This window comes from Malaclemys terrapin, chromosome 11, assembly GCF_027887155.1.
Source record: "Malaclemys terrapin pileata isolate rMalTer1 chromosome 11, rMalTer1.hap1, whole genome shotgun sequence".
Lineage (NCBI taxonomy): Eukaryota > Metazoa > Chordata > Testudines > Emydidae > Malaclemys > Malaclemys terrapin.
In genome coordinates, this window is record NC_071515.1 from 37,144,646 (window position 1) to 37,171,165 (window position 26,520).

At 38.9% G+C, this 26,520-nt stretch overlaps 1 protein-coding gene across 4 annotated transcripts in view; it reads right to left on the reverse strand.

The window, feature by feature from the left end:
* The window catches only part of AGPS (alkylglycerone phosphate synthase), a 131,003-nt gene that overhangs the window by 37,993 nt on the left and 66,490 nt on the right, over positions 1 to 26,520 (reverse strand). For all 4 annotated transcript variants that reach the window (XR_008446647.1, XR_008446646.1, XM_054043859.1 and 1 more), the window contains exons 12-15: positions 24,106 to 24,157; positions 19,891 to 19,967; positions 12,516 to 12,628; positions 2,828 to 2,897 (exon numbers count right to left, since the gene is read on the reverse strand). Coding sequence is in view for 2 of the 4 variants with exons in the window: in XM_054043859.1 (XP_053899834.1) it covers positions 2,828 to 2,897; positions 12,516 to 12,628; positions 19,891 to 19,967; positions 24,106 to 24,157 (312 nt within the window). In the remaining 2 variants the exon portion in view is untranslated. The remainder of the gene's footprint in view (positions 1 to 2,827; positions 2,898 to 12,515; positions 12,629 to 19,890; positions 19,968 to 24,105; positions 24,158 to 26,520) is intronic.

Sequence of the window (26,520 nt, forward strand, 5' to 3'; positions counted from 1 at the left end):
GTGAGTATTTGAACACTAACAATATTTAGTATTCTAACTGTATACCTCCATACATATGCATAGCTCTAAGTAACAATAGCAGATATACATGTGCATCCAAGGCCGGGTATTGGCTCATCATATTGAATTACTGACAATGTGAATAGAAAACTCTAGAGGATTATAAAGTATTCTAATTTTTAAAGATGGAGTGAATCTTGTCTAAGGAGTTCTCTTGTGGCTTACAAAGAAGTTTCCTGCACTGATTCCCGGTCTTGTTCACTGGACCAGAGCTCTATTGAAGATAGGAACTCAACTGCTGGGAAGAGCTCCATGCACTGCTTAAGTGACTCCTTTGGAGAAACAAGGAGTGGCAGTAATAAGCCATGGAGAAAGTCCATCCTGTCGTTCCAGCTGCAAGAATGCTAGCTATAACATGGGATCTTGAAGTCAAGTATTTTATAGTGGATGTAATGGGATAGATCCTCCAAGATGCAGATGACTCATTGAGAAATGCAAAGAAAAAAGTGCATATCTATGGTGAAAAGGTCTGCCAAACTACTGGTGTGCATATACATCAAACAATTATTGCCGACTGGTTAGTATTACGGTAGCACCCGGAGGCTCGAACAAAGATTAGGGCCCCATTGTGCTAGGCACCGTACAAACAGTTCCTGCCCCTAAGAGCTTACTATTTAAATAGACAAGACAAAGGGTACTAGGAAAGGATGTATTTATCCCCATTTTATAGATGGAGAACTGAAGCAGAGAAATTAAGTAACTTGCCCAAAGTCATACAGAAAGTCAGAAGCTTGAAACTGAACATAGTCTCTTGAGTTCCAATCCAAAGACTTAACCACAAAGTCTTCCTTCCTTGCTGAAGAATTGCCTTTTAGACACCCTTAAGTCCTACAATTAAAAACAGCATTGAGTACTGAGTTTGTAGATGGGAGACAGGTAATCCTACTTCTGTCACTTACTCCGTTTGTAACCCGGGGAAGGTCACTTATGGCCTGATTTTCAGAGGTAAACAGCATCTGCATCTCCCAAAAGGTCAGTGGGACACCTGGATGCTTAGCACCTCTAAAGATCGGTCCATTGAGATTTACAATTCAATTTCTTTGTCTGGAAAAAAAATTGTCATAAAAAGGGGGTGCAAATTAATGTTTGTACAGTGTTTTAAAAGTGAAAAGCACAAATAAATGCCAATTTTATGTACATGCAGTATTGTTGTAGATGTGCTGGTCCCAGAATATTAGAAAGAGAGAGAAGGTGGGTGAGCGAATATCTTTTATTGGACCAACTTCTGTTGGTGAGAGACAAGCTTTCGAGCTTACACATGACTCTTCTTCAAGTCTTGGAAACTAACTCAAAGCATCATTGCAAGGGCCTACCAAATTCATGGCCATGAAAAACACGTCATGGACCATGAAATCTGGTCTCCCTGCATGAAATCAGGTCTCCCTGCGTGAAATCTGGTCTTTTGTGTGCTTTTACCTATACTATACAGATTTCACAGGGGAAACCAGCGTTTCTCAAATTGGGGGTCCTGATCCAAAAGGGAGTTGCGGGGGGAGGGAGGGTGTCGTCGCAGTATTGCCATCCTTACTTTTGTGCTGCTGCCTTCAGAGCTGAGTGGCCGGAGATTGGTGGCTGCTGACTGAGGGCCCAGCTCTGCAGGCAGCAGCGCAGCAGTAAGGGTGATAATACCATACCAGGCCATCCTTACTTCTGTGCTGCTGCTGGCGGTGGCTCTGCCTTCAGAGCTGGGCTCCTAGCCAGCAGCTGCTGCTCTCCAGCTGCCAAGCTCTGAAGGCAAAGCTGCCGCCAGCAGTAGCGCAGAAGTAACGGTAGCAGTACCACAACCCCCTCAACACCTTTTTTGGGTCAGGACCCCTACAATTACAACACTGTGACATTTCAGATTTAAATAGCTGAAATAATGAAATTTACGACTTTAAAAATCCCATGACTGTTAAATTGACCAAAATGGACCGTGAATTTGGTAGGACCCTAGTCATTGCTAAATACAAGGTGGAACACATTTTAAGTAGTTAGCACATTTCAAGGGACCATTTAGGGTGAAGTTTCCCATGAACACACCTACAGTCATAGGGAGGAAAGGAGGGGGGGGGGGGAAACCAACTTTGGGGGAGTTGTTAGTGGGTTACAGATTGCTGTAATAAGCCATAAATCCAATGTCTCTATTCGGTCCATGATTTTTAATGTCTACCAAAGTGTAACGAATTTAAGCTCACAGGCCCATCTTTTAAAAGTGTTGTTCAGGTTTCCTTTGAGGAAGGGGACTGAGAGGTCAGATATGGAGTGATTGCTTTGTGAAAAAAATGTTCACCCACAGGTGATCTGATGTTTTTGTCTTATGTTCCTGTGTGAATTCATTTGAGCGCGCAGTGATTGTCTGGTTTCACCCCACAATAGTTGCTATTGGGGCATTTAGTGTACTGGATGAGGTCCATTACATGTTGTGATAGGCATTTGTCTAGCAAAACTTTGCCAGACACTAAAAAATCATGGATTTTTACCTTATTTAGCAGTGACACACTGAATTAGTTTCACAGAAGCTGAAGAAGAGCTCTGTATATGCTCGAAAGCTTGTCTCTCTCATCAACAGAAGCTTGTCCAATAAAAGATATTATCTCACCCAACTTCTCTCTAAATTTATGTACATGTAAAAAAGGCATAGCCCCTAGAGAGAGTTTTGATTAATCTTTTCAAGTCTAAAGAAAGTTTGCACAAAGAATTTGAAATAAAATCTTTATGCTTTCTATACGATTTGTTGGGTACGGAAATAGTCACACCAGAGCAGCAGAGAATAAGAGTGACCTACCCGAAGGTAAGCGATGACAAATGTCAGCATGTAACCTCTCTGTCCATTATCTTCTCCAGCTGCCAGACCACTGCAATTGATGACAGTTAATTATTAACATAGATCTCAAGTGAACTGTTTTTCACAGCTTTCCAATAAAAATAATAAAATACTTTGGGTCAAGAAATGTATATGCAAATAGATCAGAGAGAACTTCAACTTGAAATGTTTCCAATTTAAACCTGAGTGAAAATTTGTTTCAAGTCATCACACCTAGCAGAAATCCTCCTATTTTTTAAAAACAACGTTTTATCTCCCTGATTGTTGAAAGGCCCACACGAAAAAGGGGAACTGAAAGTACAGACTGGGTAAATAGTGAAACTCGCTATACATGGTGTTGTTCCGTACAAAATTAACAACCCGGGTGGGGGTGGGGAGAGTATTTCTCAGTGATGCTAGCCACAGACATTACTTGTAAAAATTGTAGGTAAACTTGCTAGTGTTAAAAATGTGTCCACTACACACTTTTAAATCTATTTTATTTGTAAAACCTGAAATTTACAATAATTTTGTCTTATTTTAAGTTGAATACAGAATCAAGATGATAGTCTAAAAAGTTTAATATTAAAAATTATATTCGTAAACCTAAGACTATCAAAAGGTATGTATCCTTACTATGTGTTTGTACAGGGTCTAGAACAATGGGGCCCAAACCACCATTGGGGCCTCTGGCTGCCACTATAATACAAGTTATTAGTACTACTCATGCAATTGTCATGACTTCCAAATAAGGAGGTTTCAACCTGGAATTAAGGTTGAAAGAGCTGATTAATTCAGGGTAACATGTATTACAGAGATTGTGTAATTATCCCAAAGTCAGGTATTAAAACCCCAGGAATTCAGAGTTAAGATTAAACAAAAGAAATGCAAACATATAGGGAAGTTCACAGTTAGGACACCAGAACTCTGTCTCATAACAATACCATGTAATAAAACATAATTATGATTAGTGTGTACAATAGACTATATTAAGCAGATTTTAAAAGACCATAGTTTTTTTCATTTTCTCTCTCTTCATGTCACTACAAGGCAGCACTAAAGTTGTTGGATTCCTTCATTGTGCATTTCCACACCTTAACATGTTTGTCTTTTAAATTAAGCTTAAACTCTGGATCTCCTGCGTTTTCATAGATTTTAAGGGCAGAAGGAACCATTACATCATCTAATCTAAATTGTGTTTGACTGAAGTGTATAATCCAGAAAAGCTTCTAGTCTTGATTTGAAGATATCATGAGATGGAGAATCCACCACTGCATTTGATTGTTTGTTCCAAGTGTCATTCACCCTCACCATTAAAAATCTGCGCCTTATTTCTAATTGCAATTTGTCTGGCTTTAGCTTCCAGCCATTAATTCTGGTTATGCCTTTCTCTGCTAGACTAAAGAGCCATTGGGCACCTAGTATGTTCTCACCACAAAATTAATTATACATTGTAATCAAGTAATCTCTCAATCTTCTAGCTGACAAGATTAACAGACAGACCTCTAAATTTCTCACTGTAAGGCATTTTCTCTAACCTTCAAACAGTTTTTGTGGTTCTTTTCTGCACTCATGCCAGTATTTCAACATCCTTTTAAAAATGTGGGCACCAGAACTGGACACAGCATTCTAGTGTATGTATCATCAATGCAATATACAAAGGTAAAAACCACCTTCCTACTCCCCTGTTTATACATCCAATTATTTAATTAGCCCTTTTAACCATAGCATTGCTCTGGGAGCTCTTGTCCATTACAACCCCTAAATCCTTTTCACAATCACTGCCATCCAGGATGCATTACCCAATTTTGTAAGCAAGGCCTTCCTTCTTTGTTCCTAGATGCAAAGACTTCAAATTTGGTTATTTTAAAATACATTTTGTTTGACCGAACCTAGCTTACCTAAGCAATCCAGAACACTCTGTATGACTACCTTGTCCTCATTTATAATGCTTGTGTTTTTTTTTTTTTTTTGAATAATTACACCATTACCTTACCTTCAATTTAATATAATATTATATCGAGGATTTTTATTTATTTTTAAGATTAAAAACTACACACATGAGCAGTTAAAAAATGAAGAGAATGTTACAATGTGATATTTATAATTATCTAAACACATGTAATATCAGCTTTGAAATCTTTTAGGGCCAGATTAATCAGCATGCTCTGCCAGGTTTACTTCAGTCTGGAGCAGCATAAAGTCAGTTTCTACCAGCTCCTGTTTCCCTGCTGCATACACACAGTTTACTCCTCACTAACCTACATCCAAACTCCCCAAGTTTCCTGAGTTTGCTCCTGTCCTCCCCTTCCTTCCTGGTCTCCCTCTTGAATAGATCTGGTACAACAGATAGATTTGGAAAATAAATATTTAGGATTAATGGTTTGGCCATTCTTCATAACTAAAAGTTTCTTCTCCAACAGGGAATTATGAACAACAATCTTCTACAAAGAATTCCAGTAAGGACTGCCTTCTTGAAAAATGGCTGCCTTCTCTTTTTATCATCAACTTAAACGTACTTAATTTTTTAGTAAAAACTGAGCATCTGCCCTCTGAAAATCAAGCTACTTTATGTCGTCTCAAGGTGAGCACACAAAAATGGAAGCACCCCATATTATTTGTATTACCATAGTGCTTAGGAGTAGGACTTCATTGTGTTAGCTCTGCACAAACAGAACAAAATAAAAAAACAAAACTGTTCCTGCCCCACAAGTTACTTTTGAAAATATAGGCCTAAGTGTAAGATGTTCCTGATTCTTTTTCAATATTTTTCACCAGAGGTTTATTAACCCCAACTTCTTTTCTGTATCAGTGCTACAACCACCAGCTTTAAGAACTGAACAAGTCCTAACACTGAGATGGAGACTAAACCGCTTAAATCTTCATGATTCCATGGACTTTATAGATAAGTAGAAGTTTTTGTTTGTTTTTAATTGTTCTTCGATATAATCCATGTGTCAAGAGAATATAAAAGGTTAACCATAGTTCCAAAGTTAAGAGGATCGCCATAAAAAGAGGTAAAAATTAAATGAAGTTCAACTTAGTAGATTCCACACAGTTCCTAGACAAAGAACACCCTCTAAATCAATCACTGGGGTGTTTCTAAAATCATTCACATTGAAAATAAGAGTTCAGAGAACATTTCCCTCAAAACTACAGGAATGCAGCCAGAAAATCTCAGAACATCTAGTAAAACTTTAGCTTATGTTTGATTCGATTCAACTACTAAATTTGGTTTTGCCTCTCCCCTACAGTCAATGGGATGTCTTCCTGAACATTCGCCTTGCTCTTTTCTCAATACACAAAAGGCATTCCATACAAATAGGAATATAAGGTAAGAGTTTGGGACAGGTGAACTTTGCTTTTCTATTAATTTTAAGTTATTTTCCATAAGCAAGATTTATACTTCAGTATATACTTTCTGCAGCCATGTAGTAAAAAGCTCACCAGTGTAAAGTAACGTGAAAAGCAAACACTCTCTTTAAACAGCATCAGTTAGGCCTTGGCTACACTGGAGTTTTACAGTGCTGCAACTTTCACGCTCAGGGGTGTGGAAAAAGCAAGTTACAGCGCTGTAAAGCGCCAGTGTAAACAGTGCCCCAGCGCTGGGAGCCATGCTCCCAGTGCTGTAAGCTAATCCCCTCGGGGAGGTGGAGTACCTGCAGTGCTGAGAGAGCTCTCTCTCAGCGCTGGTGCCGTGACCACACTCGCACTTCAAAGCGCTGCCACGGGAGCGCTTTGGAGTTTCGAGTGTAGCCAAGCCCTTAAAATAAAGATCTCTGCCTATTTGTTGTTCACTTGGAGATTTAGTAAAAAGTTAGGAAAGTGAGTCTCTAAGCGATCAAAACAAATGTTAGTAGCTTAACATCAATATTTCTTTAAGAGATTAATGACTTGATTGGCACATTGCTGAACAGACTATGAAGCGAAAATGAGATTTATATTTTAAACCCTCAATGTAAAAAGGTGAACATTTTCAAGCATCAGGTGCTTGAATCAAACAGCATTTACAGCAAAACCTGTCTCATTACCATCACTGCAATCCCAGTTGAGCCTCCTTGCAGTAGCAGAATTCAAATACAAATAAACTGATAAACACGAATGTCCTCAATCTAGTCAAAACTGTTTCTCATGAGGCTACATACTTTTGCTTCCTTAGATGTGAATGGGACTTAATTCCTGGGGTTTTTTTTCCTAGACAAAAAACTGACAAGATTTAACTGATCTCTTTCTCTGCTAATATTGAAATTTTAAGTTGTCATAGTCCTAGGGTTTTTTACATAATACTTCTCAGCTCTGCTAGATCAATCAGTATTTCATGATCAATTTTTCCAGCAGATTTAGTTCAAATTGTTGCATAGTTTCAGTTTTGTATGAGCCAAAAAAGCTCAAATTCTGATCAGCTAAAAATTACTGGGTTTGACCATTACAAAACTGCTGACTCTTGGTGCTTTTGTAGCTAAATAGCTTAAGGTTGCTAGCGTAACAAAACAATACTGATTAAACTTGCTAGTTTCAGCAAAACTTCTCTCTGGCACCAAAAAAACAAAGATTCGGCAACAGGTTTATGGGAACCTTTTGACATGTCAAGCCTGAGATTCAGAATAAAACTTGGCAATGTTTGAGGTTTTTCAGGTTCTAGTTTTAGACTGAAGATTTCCTCTCAAGAAAAGACCATATCTCTGTGTGTTTGGATAAACACAAACAGTGTGTTTGGTGTTAATAAATTATTATTATAACATTCTTGAATCAGATCATGTTTGTTCTAAGTCTGTCAAGTGGTTAAAAAAATTAATCGTGATTAATTGCACTGCTAAATAACAGAATATCATTATTTAAATATTTTTGGATATTTTCTACATTTTCAAATATATTGATTTAAATTATAACAGAATACAAAATGTACAGGGCTCACCTTATATTTATTTTTTATTACAAATATTTGCACTGTAAAAAGCAAAAATTGTATTTTTCAATTCACCTAATACAAGTACTGTAGGGCAATCTTTTTATCATGAAAGTTGAACTTACAAATGTAGAATTGTGTACAAAAAAACTGCATTCAAAAATAAAATAATGTAAAACTTTAGAGCTTACTAGTCTACTCAGTCCTACTTCAGCCAATCGCTCAGACAAGCAAGTTTGGTTACAATTTGCAGGAGATAATGCTGCCTGCTTCTTGTTTACAATGTCACCTGAAAGCGAGAACAGGCATTCGCATGGCACTGTTGTAGCCGGTGTCGCAAGGTATTTACATGCTAGATGCGCTAAAGATTCATATGTCCCTTCATGCTTCAACCCCCATTCCAAAGGGCATGCATCCATGCTGATGACAGGTTCTGCTCACTAATGATCCAAAGCAGAATGGACTGACGCATGTTCATTTTCATCATCTGAGCCACATGCCACCAGCAGAAGGTTGATTTCCTTTTTTGGTGGTTCGGGTTCTGTAGTTTCTGCATCGGAATATTGCTCTTTAAGACTTCTGAAAGCATGCTCCACACCTCGTCCCTCTCAGATTTTGGACGAAGCTTCAGATTCTTAAATCTTGTGTTGAGTGCTGTAGCTATTGTGACGTTGCACCCCATAATGCTTTATAGAAATATGCTTATGAGTGTAAATATGACATAACTGGAATATGTTTTATGCTAGATATGCAATGTAACACATCTCTGCAAAGGTTATGATCTACTGAGTATATTCATCCTATTTGCATGCATGTATCATTTTTGTATTTGAAGTTATGAATATTGGCTACGTACTTGTCTGATTTTAAGTAGCCTCAGTGAAGCATTTGGTCAGCTTCCTGAGAAGACTATTCTCAGTAAATGCCCAATCAAGAAACACTTAAACTGACAATGAACTCAGAGACGCCAATCCACATCTGAGCTTTCCTGGGAAATGGGGCGTCAGCCTGTAAAAAACTGAGTCATGCATGGACATGTGCCTTGCCCATTTGTCTGCAAAACTCCATCATGTGGAAGGGATTTTACATAGGAGAGAAGGGGTTTCCACCCACAAAAGACAGTCTATTTAAGCCCCTGGAAGCCCCTCCATTTTGGTCTTCAGCTGGCACAAAAGATATCTCCTTGGGGTGGAGAGGCTACCTGAAAAACTGGAACAAAAGACAATAACTACAGAGTGTGAGCGATTGCTGGACCCAGACTAGGAGGAAGTCTAGTCTGTAAAAGAGGCTTATTGGAACATCTCTGAGGGTGAGATTTACCGGCATTTAGTTTTTACTGTATTAGGCTTAGACTTGCATGTTTTTGTTTTATTTTCTTGGTAATTTACTTTATTCTGTCTGTTATTACTTGGAACCACTTAAAACCTACTTTTTGTACTTAATAAAATCACTTTTTACTTATTAATTAACCCAGGGTATGTATTAATGCCCGGGAGGGGCGAGGTGGGGGTGGGGGGGACACAAACAGCTGTGCATCTCTCTCTCTCTCTCAGTGTTATAGAGGGTGAACAATTTATGCGTTTACCCTGTATAAGCTTTATACAGGGTAAAACGGATTTATTTGGGGTTTGGGACCCCATTGGGAGCTGGGTATCTGAGTGCTGGAGTCAGCAGCACTTCTTAACTGAAAACAGCTTAAGCCTGCAGCTTGTGGGGGATGTGGTTCAGACATGGATCTGTGTTGGCAAGGTTCTGAAGTCCCAAGCTAGCAGGGACAACGGGCTCAGAGATAGTCCCAGCACATCAGGTTGCAGTCCCAAGGGGGTTTCTGTGATCCAACCCGTCACAGCTATTTTTAGAAATCTCACATGGTACCTTCTTTGCGTTTTGTCAAATTTTCTGTGAAAGTGTTCTTAAAAAAAACGTGTGCAGGGTCCTCATCCGAGACTGCTATAACATGAACTATATGGCAGAATGCAGGTAAAATAGAGCAGGAAACGTATGCAATTCTCACACAAGGAGTTCAGTCACAAATTTAAATTAACACTTTTTTTTAAACTAGCATCAGCAGCATGGAAGCATGTCCTCTGGAACAGTGGCCAAAGCATGAAGGGGCATATGAATGTTTAGCATATCTGGCACGTAAATATTTTGCAACGCCAGCTACAAAAGTGTCATGCGAATGCCTTTTCTCACTTTCAGGTGATGCTGTAAATAAGAAGCAGGCAGCAGTATTTCCCGTAAATGTAAACAAACTTGTTTGTCTTCGTGATTGGCTGACCAAGAAGTAGGACTGAGTGGACTTGTAGGCGCTAAAGTTTTACATTTTGTTGTGTTTTTGAGTGCAGTTATGTAACAAAACAAAAAAATCATCTACATTTGTAAGTTATACTTTCACGATAAAGAGATTGCACTACAGTATTTGTATGAGGTGAACTGAAAAATACTATTTCTTTTGTCATTTTTACAGTGCAAATATCTGTAATCAAAAATATTATAAAGTGAGCACTGTACACTTCGTATTCTGTGTTGTAATAGAAATCAATATATCTGAAAATTAGAAAAACATCCAAAAATATTTAATACATTTCAATTACTATTCTATTGTTTAACAGTGCTATTAATCACGATTAACTAAAAAAAATTAATTGCGATAAAAAAAATGAATCGCATGAGTTAATCGACAGCCCTACTTTGTTAGTTTTTTGAGTCTTTTTACAATAATCTCTACCAGCAAATTACTACTATGGAAAAATAACAGAAGATGTGGATTGATTAATCACTGGTCTTAATGTTTTTTTGTTTTTAAATTATCTAAATATTTTCTAATTCTGAACTAATTGACTCTCTTCCCACAGTTCTATTTCCATTTTAAAAATGAAAGTAAACTTCTAAGGAGTATTATTTAAACACATATTTCAGCACATATTTTTATGTTATGTGACATGATCCAAAATTATGAGAACTCCATCTTAGCTCTTCCACAAAGTTCTGAGAAAATAAGTAGTATGTGCAAGACATCTCAGCGTAATACAGATGTGTTCAAATATATGAAATTACACCATTGCACAGATATCTTAATAGTGGCTCCTTGAATTCATAACTAAGGTATAGGTTGTATTTACATACTCTTGTACTCACCAGGTGAGCAAAACTGGAATGGCTAGAATAGTAGACTATTAAGTCGCAAAGGTGCTTTGGGTATGAGTGAGCAAAGACATTGGGGCCAGAGAGAAGGCAAGAGAGGGGGAGACTTGTGTTGCTCAACAGCAACATAAACCCACCAATATAGGAACAATGCTGAAGAGGTGTCCTATTTTTCGTTGGCTTGAATCTTATGGCTTTAACAAAGGGCATCATAATTGTTTTAAAGACACGGTGGCATGAGTCCTCAGGACTGTGGTCTAGAAAAGAAACCCCCAGTGAAGAGGGGTAAAAATGAAAGTAATTTACAAATAAAAATGGAGCTAGAAGCTTAAACTGATCAAAATTAAAGCCTCATTTTCATTACTATATGCAGAACTGGTAGCTCCACCTATAGATAAGGTTGCCTAACACTTTCCATTTATAAGATCCTGTTTTCAGTGCACTGACTGAAACAGGGGTCCAGTGGAAAAAAGTAGTATGTGATCATGTAATTAAAGAGTTATAACATATACACACAGGGGGATGATTTACAATTGCACTAGCAGCTTTAATTCTGGCATTTGCTAACTTCTGAGTGGTTGTCTTTGCAACCTTATGTTCTCGTGTATTTTTATATGTAATAGAAAAAAGCTAATGAAGTGCACTCAAAAAAAAAAATCAAGGGAATTTTATATATTCAAGAGTGACCAGGATACCAAATTGTTTATGTTAAACATGCTTTCCGAACCACCTAGGGAAAATTTGGTTTATAGTGTGAGTTCGAAAAGGTGGTCTAGAAGCACAGAAAAACTTAATATGAATTTATAAAGTACAGTACTGACAGCTTTATTCAAAAAGGTATGAAAAGTACAACTGAGAAGTAGAATTAAAACTATTAGTAAGCAGAGTAAATAGCAGCAAAGAGTTTGTTTAAAAAGGAAATAAAAATGCAGTTCTGACAAATGAGATTTTCACCACGATTTTCATCAATCAGTCTTGTAATCAATCAAGCCAGATGGACAGAAACCACCCTATCATTACTCAGCCTGTTACTGAAGTGAAATGTTTTCTGTCCCTTTGTAACAGCACAACACAATCAGTGACAAGGGGTGGGATGCAGCTAATTCATCAAATTCTTTTGATTAAACACAATTTCCCCTTAAAACAAGCTTCCTTTTTTTTATATGCTCTAGTCAATATTGCCAAATATTAACCTTACCATTTTGTCTCCCTCCTCTGTGCTTTAGGAAGGACATTAGTCAAGTGTAACAAAATAGCAGTCAGCTTCCAGGTCTACAAGTCTGAACACTATGATTAGCATGAAAGAAAGCTTTAACAAAATTTTAGATTCTATATTTAGTCAGATACTGTAATAAACTATATCTAATTGCAGTTTCTCACATTAAAATGATAATCAGAAAATTAAATTGCTATTAACTGTAAAGTTATATTTATAAAAAGGAACATTGTATATTTAATTCTACAGATTTTCATTTTAACTTTATAAAAAGGTTTAAGGACACAATACATAAAAATTTCCATTTTCTTTTTTGTCTTAAAAATGCAGTAGCCTAATTTTAACTGGGAAATTTAACACAGACACTCCAGATCAGAAATAAGATTCCTTGAAAATCATACCCAAATTTGGCAGCGATATCATAAACTTGCTTTTCATGCTGAAGAACCTTCTCTCTGTCACCCTCAAAGAGTAATGTAGCTACACACAGTTCGTTGGGATCAAATCCTTTAAACTGTGAAAAGAAAATACCTGTATCATGTTATAGTCCACATGGCAGAATCCAGGCTTAAATAAATCTACTTTTTCCCTTTTCCTTCAACTACACATAGGTACACTGTACTCTAAGTCACTTGGGGTTAGCAAGTATTCTTGTGGAATAGGAATAGGATAGTGCCTAAAGAAAACAAGTTGCACAGAATATTTCAGGTAATTTCTAGTCTATTTTCAAGCACTCTTGACATCATTCATAGAAATTTTTGTGCACCACACTAAACAACTGAAGACGAATACAGACATTTGATATGTTATATGACAAATTACTAAGTGGAGGTGTTTTACGCAGCACAGGAACAAGGGAATTTTATGTTCCTCTTAGAAATTCTTCCATATGAAAATTATGCCTTTAATGTTACTGCTTTCACCTCAAAACCACTGGGAGGTGGCAGTGACGTGATCCCAGACAGTTTCATTCTACTGGACTTGCAGAGGGCAAGCTTCTGCACTGCTAAAGGCACTTTGAATACAGGGGCAGAAGGAAAGATAAATCCATCCGTTTGTAGCCTTGATTCTCCAAGCAGTTAGAAGGGAACGTGTGTGCCCTTCTGTTCCCACTTAGTATTACTCTACAAAAATGCTAAAGAAAAGCAACCAGAAGCATGAGTCACTATGCTGGTCAAGCATTGTTGCCAGAAGCATCATCATTCGTACAATTCTGGACCAGGGAAGGCACTATAAGGAAAGGAGAGAAATAAACAAGGAAGAAGAATTTAAAAAGTGGGGGAGGAGTATACCACAAGTGCAAAAGCGGTAGGGGAAGAAACTTCATCAAGTGGTTTGATGGTATCTCGGTCTGGAAGTGCATTTAGTCTCATGTTCCAAGAACAGGAATTTGGAGCTTTGGTAGGCACCAGGTCAAAGATCACTGAAGATATTCCAAGAGATTGACAGGCTTGTATATTGCTCTTTAATAGTCACTGAAAGAGTATTCATTGGCTCCAGAAAGCTTTCACCAAGTAGAAAATTTTAGGAAAGGAAGTGAGGAAGAATATAAAATAGGAGGAGGTTGCAGAAGGCCCTTCCTATTGTCCAAGTGGAAAGGGTGAAAGAAATGGGTACCTACTAAGAAATGCGTTGTATTAGGGAAGAGAGCTAAGCACACAAACAGAAATAAAAGGGGAATGAAAAGAGGTGCATGAAAAGAGAATAACTTTACTGTCAGGGCAGAATTGAAAAAAAACACAATCAAATTAATAATGGACTTTAGCTTAGGTATGCATATAAGCGATACATAAAAACACACATTACTACATACAAAAAATACATTAATAATGTTATCTAGGTTCTAGGTGGTAAAAAAAAGCATCCAAAAGTTTGCAAATGCCAGAACTAAAGTAACCTGTGAAGCCTTAATTAAGCTCCTCATGTGCTTGCATTAGGATACACTAATTACATGATCATTACCATTTTTTCCACAGCACATTGCCTCGTTCACTGCACAAAACGAACAGTGCTCACTGAATAAGCGGCTATTCAATATTTTGTTTTATGCTAATCATTCAATGTGTGGCCTTATTTACTTCACACTGATCAAACCCTTCTCTGGATACAGGATTACTAATTTCCTTATGGACTTTTCTACGGTGCTCACTGTAGCATCTGAATGTGTCACAAACATTAATTTATTTTCACAACATAGCTATGATGCAAGTTATTATTCCAGTTATATAGATGGGAAACAGACAGACATTTGTGACAGATGTATACTAATGCAAGAAGTATGGGGAATAAGCAGGAAGAACTCGAAATGCTAGTAAATAAACATAACAATGAAATAGTTGGCATCACAGAAACTTGGTGGGATAATATGCATGACTGGAATATTGCTATAGAAGGGTATAGCTTGCTCAGGAAGGACAGGCAGGGAAAAAAAGGTGGTGTTATCTTATATATTAAAAATGTATACACTTGGATGGAGGTTCAGATGGAAATAGGAGACAGCCTTTGTTGAAAGTCTCTGGGCAAAGATAAAAGGGATAAAAAACAAGGGTGATGTCATGGTAGGTGTCTACTACAGACCACCTAACCAGGAAGAAGAGGTGGATGAGGCTTTTTTTTTTTTTTTTTTTTTTTTTTTTTTTTTTTTTTAAAAGCAACTAACAAAAATCATCCAAAGCACAGGACCTGGTGGTAATGGGTGACTTCAACTACCCAGACATCTGTTGGGAAAAACAACAGCAGGGTACAACAAATCCAACAAGTTCTTAGAATGTATTGGAGACAATTTTTTATTTCAAAAGGTGGAGAAAGCTACTAGGGAACAGGCTGTTCTAGATTTGATTTTGACAAATAGGGAGGAACTGGTTGAGATTTTGAAAGTGGACGACACACACTTTTTGGGTGAAAGTGATCATGAAATGGTAGAGTTCAGGATTTTAAGGAATGGTAGGAGGGAGAACAGCAAAATAAAGACAATGGATTTCAAGCAGGCGGACTTTAGCAAACTCAGGGAGTTGGTAGGTAAGATCCCATGGGAAGCAAGTCTAAGGGGAAAAAGAATTGAAGACAGTTGGCAATTTTTCAGAGACATTATTAAGGGCACAAGAGGAAACTATCCTACTGCATAGGGAAGATCGGAAGTATGGCAAGAGACCACACTAGCTACAAAAGTGGAAACTAAGTCAAATTACAAAGGATGAATATAAGTCCCACAAGTATGTAGGGACAAAATTAGAAAGGCCAAGGCACAAAACGAGATCAAACTAGCTAGAGACATAAAGGGTAACAAGAAAACATTCTACAAATACATTAGAAGGAAGAGGAAGACCAAGGACATGATAGGCCTGTTACTCGGGGGGGGGGGGGGGTGGAAGGGGAGGGGAAGAGAAGAAGGAGATAACAGAAAATGTGGAAATGGCAGAGATGCTTAATGGACTTCTTTGTTTCGGTTTTCACCAAGAAGGTTGGTGGTGATTGGATGTCTAACATAGTGAATGCCAGTGAAAATGAGATAGGATCAGAGGCTAAAATAGGGAAATAAGTTAAAAATTACTTAGACAAGTTAGATGTCTTCAAGTCACCAGGGCCTGATGAAATGCATTCTAGAATACTGAAGGAGCTGATTGAGGCGATATCTGAGCCATTAGCAATTATCTCTAAAAAGTCAGAAGATGGGAGAGATTCCAGAAGACTGGCACTATATTTGCCCTTTTCCAATCTACAAAAAGGGAAATAAGGGCAATCCAGGGAATTACAGACCAGTCAGCATAACTTTTATACCTGGAAAGATAATGGAGAAAGTTATGCAATCAATGTGCAAAATCTAGAAGATAATAACGTGATAAGTAATAGTCAGCATGGATTTGTCAAGAACAAATCATGTCAAACCAACCTGATAGCTTTCTTTGACAGAGTAACAAGCCTTGTGGATGGGGAGGAAGCCATAGACGTGGTATATCTCGACTTTAGTAAAGCTTTTGATACGGTCTCGCATGACCTTCTCATAAACAAACTAGGGAAATGCAACCTAGATGGAGCTCCTGTAAGGTGGGTGAATAACTGGTTGGAAAACTATTCCCAGAGAGTAGTTATCAATGGTTCACTGGAATCAGTGGAGTGATTTAGATAATGGCGTACAGAGTAAACTTATAAAGTTTGCAGACCATAGCAAGCTGGGAGGGGTTGCAAGTGTTTTGGAGGACAGAATTACAATTCTAAATGATCTGGACAAAACTGGAGAAATGGTCTGAAGTAAATAGGGTGAAATTCAATAAGGACAAATGCAAAGTACTCCACTTTGGGAGGAACAACCAGTTGCACACATACAAAGTGGGATATGACTGCCTAGGAAAGAGTACTGCGGAAAGGGATCTGGGGGTCATAGTGGACCAAATTTGGGATTTCTAAGCCAAGCAATTAAGACTGCTGATGAGAGCAAAACATTGTTAAAAAAGTGCTTGGGGGTAAGGGGGGGCACGCAGAGGGGGCTCAGCGGTGAAGACTCACTTTTTAATCTCATATCTCCCAAATACCTTGTCTGTTTCACCTCAAAGTTCTCACAAAGACTCTACTCTGCTGTAACATTACAACTGAACTTCAAGTGACTTGAATTATAATTATGGCAAAATTTGGGGACTGAGGTGTCAAAATCTGGCTTGTAATGGAAGACTGGAGCATATAACCCCTTTCCACAGCCATCAACACCCAGTGGTCTGGTGGTGATAAGAGACCAGGCCGAGCTGAAGTGTGATAGGCAGTCCGAAGACAAAGGAGGGACAGGAACCAGTGGCACAGGAACTGGTATAATGTTCTTGGGCATCCCATCAAAAAGTTCTGTTTGGCTGCCTCAGAATATCTGGCTGGGCCAAACAGGAACTCTGAGGCGGATGGGGGCAGTTGCCTGTGTCTAAATTCCTTGCTACATTTCTTTTGCAGGTCCTGATGGGGTGGCAGAGCTGAGAAACTGGTGGAGTGCTGGAGCCTGAAATGCTTCCTCGTAGCATAGAGACCCAGGGACTTGAGGGTTCTTCTTGAATCTTTCAGGAATGGAGCTTTGTATCCGTTTGCTCTGAGAACTCCGTTGGTGGTCCTGAGGACTGAAGCCAAGGCATTTGCACATGACCATCACAGAAGCCATGTATCTGGCCACCAAGTCTGCTGAGTCCAGAGCAGCCTGCAGGGAAGCCCTAGCTATAGACCTCCCCTCCGCCATCAGAACACAGAACTTCTACCAGGACTCCTGGGGAACAAGTCCTTGAATTTCAACATCGACTCCCAGATGTTGAAGTTGTACCTTCCCAGCAATGCCTGCTAGTTGGAGAAACAGAGTTGCAGACTACTGGTAGAATAAACCTTTCTACCAAAAAGATCTAGTGTCTGAGTCTTCTGCCTTGGGGCACACTCCTTGCTGCCCTTGCCTGTCCAGCTCATTGGCCGCTGAGACCACCAGGGACCCCGGAGGAGGGTGAGAGAACAAATACTCTCATAAGCCTGAGCAGGAACAAAGTACTTTTTTTCATCCCTCATTCAGGTGGGAGGGAGGGAGGATGGGTTTAACAGGGCTTTAAACAGTCCCATGATGGCCTCATTGAGAGGGAGAGCCACTTTTGATAGGACCACCACAGCCAAAATATCAACCAGGCTGTGGGAGGACTGACTACCTACACTTCCAGCCCGAAGTTCAAGATCACTCTTTTTAACAGCTTTATGATGCATCCGAAGAAGTGGGCTGTAGTCCACAAAAGCTTATGCTCTAATAAATTTGTTAGTCTCTAAGGTGCCTCAAGTACTCCTGTTCTTTTTGCGGATACAGACTAACACGGCTGCTACTCTGGAACGGTGAAAAATGTCAGCTAACTATGTACAACAAACTGATGACAGTTCAAAAGAGAAATAAAGAACTGGGATGAAAGAAACAAAGGGAAAGGAAGTAAACCAAGACCACTAAGAAGAGTTTGCCAAAGCAAGAGGAGCAGTTCCAGCGACTGTCATGGGCGGTAAGAAGGAACTGAGAGGGTGGGGGTTTGGCTGGATCCCTTGCGTCAGCATGTGGCGCCGTGGGGGTGCTGGGGCAACCCAGCGGTTGCTTCTGGTGACTGCAAGCAGCGCGTGCTCACTTAATGTGGAATGGACATGTGCAAGCACTCAAAGAAGAAATATAGCCGGCATGAACCTATTATAAGGTGGGTGCACAACTGGTTGGAATTAGTAGTTATCAATGGTTCAAAAATCAAGCTGGAGGGGCATATCGTGCGGGGTGCCACAGGGATGTGTCTTAGGTCCGGTTCTATTCACTATCTTCATAAATTATTCGGATAATGGTATAGAAAATACACTTATAAAGTTTGTGGACAATACCAAGCTGGGAGGGGTTGCAAGTGCTTTGGAGAACAGGATTAGAATTCAAAATGATCTTGACAAACTGGAGACATGGTCTGAAATAAATAGGATGAAATTCAATAAGGACAAAATGCAAAGTACTACACTTAGGAAGGAATAATCAATTGCACAAATAGAAAATGGGAAATGACTGCCAATGAAGGAGTACCGCAGAAAAGGATGGGGGTGTTATAGTAGATCACAAACTAAATACGAGTCAACAATGCAATACTGTTGCAAATAAAGCAAACATCATTCTGGGATGTATTAGCAGGAGTGTTGTGAGCAAGACATGAGAAGCACTACTCAGCATTGATAAGGCCTCAACTGGAGTAGTGTGTCTAGTTCTGGACATCACACTTCAAGAATGATGTGAACAAACTGGAGAAAGTCCAGAGGAGTGCAACAAAAATTATTAAAGGTCTAGAAAACACAACCTACAAGGAAAGATTGAAAAAAATTGGTCTGTTTATTCCAGAGACGAGAAGACTGAGTGGGGACAAGGTAACAGTCTTCAAGTTCCTGAAAGGTTGTTATGAAGAGGGGCATGATAAATGGTTTTCCTAAACTACTGAGGTCAGGACAAGAAGTAAAGGGCTTAAATTGCAGCAAGGGAGATTTAGGTTAGACATTAGGAAAAACTTCCTAACTGTAAGAGTAGTTAAGCACTGGAAAATTGCCTAGGAGGTTGTGGAATCTCTATCACTATTAGTTTTTAAGAATAAGTTAGACAAAAACACCTGTCAAACTTAGTTCTGCCTCAGTGCAGGGACTGGACTAGACCTACTGAGGTTCCTTCTAGTCCTACATTTCTATGATTCTATAATTAACCATTGTGACAACTTATAAAAGGGTCATGGTGGATTCCCCATCACTGACAATTTCTAAATCAAGCCTGTTTGTTTTTCTAAAAAATATGGTCTGGGAATAATTTGGGGGAAGTTCTACGGACTATGTGATAAAGTAGGTCAGACTAGATAATCACAATGGTCCCTTCTGGCCTTGGAATCCATGAATCTATGCATCTTATCCCACATTACACTGGGAGTAGTAGAAAGACCATACCTATTTCACATGGGAGTTACGAGGACTAGTTAATGTTTGTACAAATCTGAACATGTGAAGTAGTCCAAGTATTTAGTTTTTATACTTTAAAATGAGTATTATTGCACAGAAAAAGCGAATTAGTTTAATTTGTTGCAGTCTAGCATTCACAATGGTAATCTTGATAGCGAAACAAGCTATCCCCACCATTTCCTTGAGATCCTTGGATGAACCATTATGCAAAATTTCTGCAGTTACAATTGTTACATTTCAAGAGCACCTCACTTCATGAGACAATGTACTAGAAACTTTCTGAATCCTAAACTGCTAAATAGCATTAAAATAAATATTAAATACCTTTGTGATGTAGAATTTTTTCAGCCCATCCAAAAATGATGTAAAAATTGAAGCAACCTGTGGTTTAAGAGCATGCCCTTTGGGAGGGGGGAAAAAAAGGAAAGAGTAAGTTAACAAGGCAATAATAGCAGCAAGATTTTCAGAAATCTGATCTTACTTCATCACGTAACGAAGAACTCTGATAAGGGATTTATAGGTAAAGCTCTGACAAAGGACTCGGAACATTTTATTTTTTGTAACTTAAAATTTAATAATGAAGAAATCTCCGTTATGAGATTTTAGAGAAATGTTTTTCATTAATTGTTATTCAAAAGGAATATGTGGGGAATAGCGTGTAGAAATGTATCCATTACCATATCTTCATTCAGACATGTAATTCTGATTAATCTTAGTTCAGGTCATCACAAGTATACGGCACATAGAAAGTTTAAACCACACTCCATTTTTTTAATGGAATAGAAATTAATGGTTGCTAGTTTTATTTATTTTTTTAAGTTATGCCAAACCATTGAAACAGATATCCAAAAATGAAGTGTATAGAGTTTTCCCCCTTCCTGGTTATATCGCTTGTGCAGATTTCTCTACATAAAACTAGTAATTGCTTCCTTAATCACATACGCAGAATTAAAGTTACCAGAATACACAAATGGCATCTTGGAGTCTGTTAAATTAACATCTATGCCTCAGGACTGGGTTGAATTGAGATGAAAGCCTTTTACTGTGTTCTCCACTGTTTTCGGTTACTAGCAATGTCTGAACTCCCATAACTGCTTTATTTTAATAGCCTTACATCTGGCTTACATGCTGAGAGCCCAATTCATAAAAAAGTTATGCACTGTTTACATGGTATTTCCAAATACTTCCTTGTAAAATACTTCAAAGTATTTTCTCCTGAATAAAAGCATGAACTTCAGTAATTCATTAGCCTTCTTTCCTCTTCACTAAAAAGAGCAACTCTCCTTTGCATACCAAGATAAGAACAAGTTGCAAAAAGTACACCTCTATATACATTTGATGAATGACAAATATGCATGGAAAATTGACATACACAAAAAGACTGCATCAGTTAAGGCAATAAAGGACAATAATTTACTCAACTACAACCTTTAAAAGAAACTGGAAGATATTTTGCGTGCTTAAGAAATAGGTTCAGGGTTTATGTTTTTCCGGTGGCCATTAACTATCTCACAAACACTTAAAACAGTGGAGAGTTGTTTAAAGTACTTGAAGTTAATTAGAATAAGTGAAACAACCCTAAACTCAGGTCTAAGCCACTAAGTGGAGGACCAGTTTTCAAATAATTTCAACTATGTTAGTAAATTTTAAATCTAAACTTGCAATTTCAAATTTTAAAAATGCATCTGTTCTTTGCTCTAGAATACAGAAGATCTAAGTCCTTAAGAACTATGCATTCCCCTGCCCCACTCATTCCTGTTATTGGGACTAGTCATTACTACTCCCCAACTTCATTTACCCCTCAAAGCACTTCCTCAAAAACCTGGAGGGGACAGGCAGACCCTACTACATACCCTAAAGTTCCACACCCCCTGACTTTGTTGGACCAAAGGGTAAGTGACTTCCAGGACTAAAGTCCCTCACTGAAAGCATGCTGCCATCAGCATCCTCCGATTTAAATCAGGAGACTGATAGCCTGAGACCTCTCCTGAAGGCAACTGTCATGCTATCACTTCAGTGAGAAATCTCAGCATCTAAGTCAGCATCTAAACCATAAGTCTTCATAGGTCAATCACATTGCATTGATTCACATCCATAAACAAATAGTACTGAGTGTAATGTGCTCCCTGAAAGCTATCCCAGTAAGCAAGGGGGCTGGTTTATTCTGTAACCATTTAATTTTCTGTATTGCGTTCAGGTATAACTTCAGTCAGAATACATTACAGAAATTCCATTTTGAAAAGGTAAAAATATGGGTTAGCTACAAAAAGGACAGTAACTGAAGGCTATTTAACACCCAAGTCTAGCACACAAGTCACAAGGCATTCACTCATTTTCAGTTCCTCAACACACAGTGTATACACAATTCCACAAGCAATGCATATGCTTTTACTTTAACTGGAAATAGCCTTCTAGAGAAGATTTGCATACCAATGCCCATAGATTTATATACGATTAAAACTGACTGTAGTTATGTACATATGTCCATATACACTGAATTACAACTACATCTCTACCTCGATATAATGCTGTCCTTGGGAGCCAAAAAAAAATCTTACCGCGTTTATAGGTGAAACCACATTATATCAAACTTGCTTTGATCCACTGGAGTGCGCAGCCCCCCGCCCCTGAGCACTGCTTTACCGCGTTGTATCCGAATTCGTGTTATATTGGGTCGTGTTATATCGGGGTAGAGGTGTGTATTCCTTAGCGCATAGCTTACTAGGAAAGTGCTGTTGACAGCTCAGTGGGCCAAGCAACAGTAATGATGATCTTTTCCTTAATCTTAAACTAATGCTGCCTATCTTTTCATTACACCCCAAATTTAAACTTACATTAATAGTATGGGGGTATTTTTTTCAGCAGAACCAATCCTATACTGACACTCTAATGTTTCTTGTCTGTGGAGTATAAGTTAGCATATGTAGCTTCTGGGCACCACATTTCAAGGAAAGATGTAGACAAACTGGAGAGAGTCCAGAGAAGAGCAACAAAAATGATTAAAGGTCTAGAAAACATGACCTATGAGGGAAGATTGAAAAAAATTGGGTTAGTTTAGTCTGGAAAAGAGAAGACAGAGGGGACATGAGAACAGTTTTCAAGTACATAAAAGGTTGTTACAAGGAGGAGGAGGAATTGTTGTTCTTAACCTCTGAGGATAGAACAAGCAGCAATGGTCTTAAATTGCAGCAATGGAGGTGTAGGCTGGCCATTAGGAAAAATTGTCAGGGTGGTTAAGCGCCGGAATAAGTTGCCTAGGGAGGTTGTGGACTCTCCATCATCGGAGATTTTTCAGAGCAGGTTAGACAAACACCCGTCAGGGATGGTCTACTCTAGATTATACTTAGTCCTGCCATGAGTGTAGAGGACTGGACTAGATGACCTCTCGAGGTCCCTTCCAGTCTTATGATTCTAAGATATATTCAAAAGGGGATTCCCAATCAGTTTTGAAGATTTTTAAAAAAATCAAAATGTGTTAAAATAAAGCCAAGTTTTACCTTAAGATTCACACACACAACTCCCATTACCCAATGCATACCACAGGGAAGAACTGGACCCCAAATCATTTGAATATATAATCCAAATAGCATGTTTTACATATCAGAAACCCACAAAATACCATTGAGAAGTGTCCCTTTAATACTGAGGGCATGTCTACACTTACCGTGAATCGACGCTGAGGCGATCGATCCACCGTTGGGGTCGATTTAGCGGATCTAGTGAAGACCTGCTAAAGCAACAGCAGATCGTTCTCCCGTCGACTCCGGTACTCCACCGGAACGAGAAGCATACGATAAGTCAACGGGAGAAACTCGTAGATACCCCAAAAAGTTGACCTAAGCTACGTCGACTCCAGCTACGTGAATAACGTAGTTGGAGTTGCATAACTTAGGTCAACTTTACCCTGTAGTGTAGACCTGCCCTGAGTGCATTACACAATCAGGATTGAGATACAGTGGCAGAAGTTCATGGAGGATGCTGCTTCTCTGCGCTATATCCATCTCTAGACAATATTATCAATCTCACTTTCATACACATTGCCCCTTCACTTCCAAAGAGTATTGTCACCATAAAATAAAAGCACATGTTGATATACCGCATAGAATATGCGCCTTGTTCACTTCATTAGTCAATAAGATTTATGGACTGTTAGTGTTACAAGCACTGTACTCTAAAGTTGTCCACTAGCTACAGTAGCTATATGAAATTTTGAAGGAATTATTTTCAACACACACACTAATGCATTTCTACAAGGACTCCCAAAAGAAGTCATCAACAAGATTTGAATCTAGGACTTTTAGCACCAAAACATAGACTTCTACTGCTTAAGACAAAGGATGAACTCCATTATTTGGAAGCAATAGTAGGCTACTCTTCCTACTCCTAACAGTCACATTTCCAAAAAGGCAAAAAGATTCAAACTAGAAATAAGACACAGACAAGCAGTCTGGATTTTAAGCCTGGATATCTCACTTAAGACAAGGCACTCTAGAAATAGAATATAAATACTAATTTTGGACACAATATTTGTGAACTTACCAAACTGAAATTGTGCATTGTCCACAAGGCGAATTGATGCAGGAGCACACCTCTAAAAAAAGAAAAAATATCAATTTGTAAATAAAATTGTGCTGAAGTGGTTTAAACTGAGTCATATTTTCATATAAAAAAAACTCAGCATATATAAAAGGCGTTAGTACCCTATTTCTATTTCCTTTATCTTCAGCATACATTCAGTGGAAGGATAGATATTCACTTAATGTGTAGATTTGACAAATTCAAAAATCTCAGTTTTAAAGTACATCAACTCTTCGGCATCAGGCCAAAATCTGGCTCTAGGCTTAATTGTGTTTATAACCAAACAGGCATACATTAACATAGCCCAAAGAAATCCAGCATTATTTTAAGATAATGTCCTGTGCTCTAAATAGAGACCTCTGCAGAGATAATTCCAAATGGAACTAATCTGCACTGGCAGGGACGTGTATAGGGCTGAGCTTTTCTGGTCTTAAAAAAAAAATGGTTATACTCCTGATGCTTGATCTTTGCTATGGAACGTTTTTCAATAGCTGTGGCTATAGAGGGCATGTGAAGACACACTGTATACTAATTTAAAAGGGACAAATTCAGGGTGAATAGTTTCTTACGCTTCTTCTCCTGTTCACAGCGTTTTGTGAATCCTTAGAGTATCAACTCAAGCTAGCATCTGGCCCAACATGTTTATTACACATTTTAAGGAAAAAACATATTTACCTGTATAGTAACTGTTGTTCTTCAAGAGGTGATGCAGACCTATATTCCACATAGGTGTGCATGCACCCAGCGCACTGAAGCCAGAGAACTTTGTCTAGCAGTACTCATAGGGGCAGCGCTCATTCCCTGTGGCCCTAACCCCTCCCCTAGCTATATAAGGGCAACACTGCCCTGATCCCCTCACTTTCTTTGCATTAAACGTCAAGAGCTACAGACTGAGGCAGAGGGGATGGAGGGTGGGTTGTGGAATACATATCTGCATTGCATCTTTAAGAACAATAGTTAGACTACAGCCCTGTATTCCATGTAGGTGACTCACGCTGTACTCGCAGGAGGTGGAATTCAGAGTCTATTTAAACAAGGACTGCAGGATTGCCTTCCCAAAGTTTGTAAAAAGCGACAGAGTCCTGTGGCACCTTATAGACTAACAGACATACTGGAGCGTAAGCTTTCGTGGGTGAATACCCATTTCATCAGATGCATGTAGTGGAAATTTCCAGACGCAGGTATACATATGCAGGCAAGAATCGGTCTAGAGATAACAAGGTTAGTTCAATCAGGGAGGATGAGGCCCTCTTCTGCAGTTGAGGTGTGAACACCAAGGGAGGAGAAACTGCTCTTGTAGTTGACTAGCCATTCACAGTCTTTGTTTAATCCTGAGCTGATGGTGTCAAATCTGCAAATGAACTGAAGCTCAGCAGTTTCTCTTTGAAGTCTGGTCCTGACTACCCCTCTGATACTTCCCAAAGTTTGCATCTGATCTGGATACAGTAGTAATGGCATAGTGGTTTGTAAATGAATGTACATAGGACCAAGTGGCAGCCTACAAATGTCCAATATAGGAACATCTTTTATAAATGCAATCAACGCTGCCAGGGCCCTTGCAGAATGAGCTCACACCCACTTATTAGGTGCAGTCTGAGCTACTTTGTACGCTGTCATGATACTAGAAGTTATCCACCTATAGATGGTCTGAAGAGACTACTTGCCCTTTCATTTGTTCTGCATATGAAACAAATAGATGAGATGAAGAACAGGAAGATTGAACCCTATCTAGGTAAAAAGCCAAACATCGCCTGACATCCAACACATGAAGATGCTACTCATCTGGGGTTGAATGTGGCTTAAGAAAGAACACCAATAGATACATAACTTGGTTCAAATGAAACTGAGAAACCACTTTAGATAAAATCTTAGGGTGCGACTGCAGGGTTACTTTGTCTTTGGAAAAGTGTGTGCAAGGAGGCTTTGCCATCAAAGCCTGCAACTTACACACACTCCATGCATGTTATTGCCACAAGAAGAGCAATTTTCTGATACAGAAGGGAGAAAAATTGCCAGAGCATCAAATGGATGTCCCATAAGAACTGCTAAGACAACATTAAGGTCCCACAAGGGAACCAGTTCTTCCCCCACTGGTAAAGAAGAGTGACTCCTTTCAAGAGCCTCACTACCATGGAGCTCAGAAACACGGATGGACGGACGGATGGATGGAACGCCAAAATTACTGCCAGGTGCACTCTCAACTGAGTGCAAGACCAAAAGACAGTAGGTGTAACAAATAATCCACGACGCCCTGGATACAAGCAAACACTGGTTGAATTCTTTGGGCTAAAGACCACATTGAGAACCACTTCCATTTGATTAAATAGGCTGCTCTGGTGGAGGACTTTCTACTATTAAGACAGATTTGCTGGACCA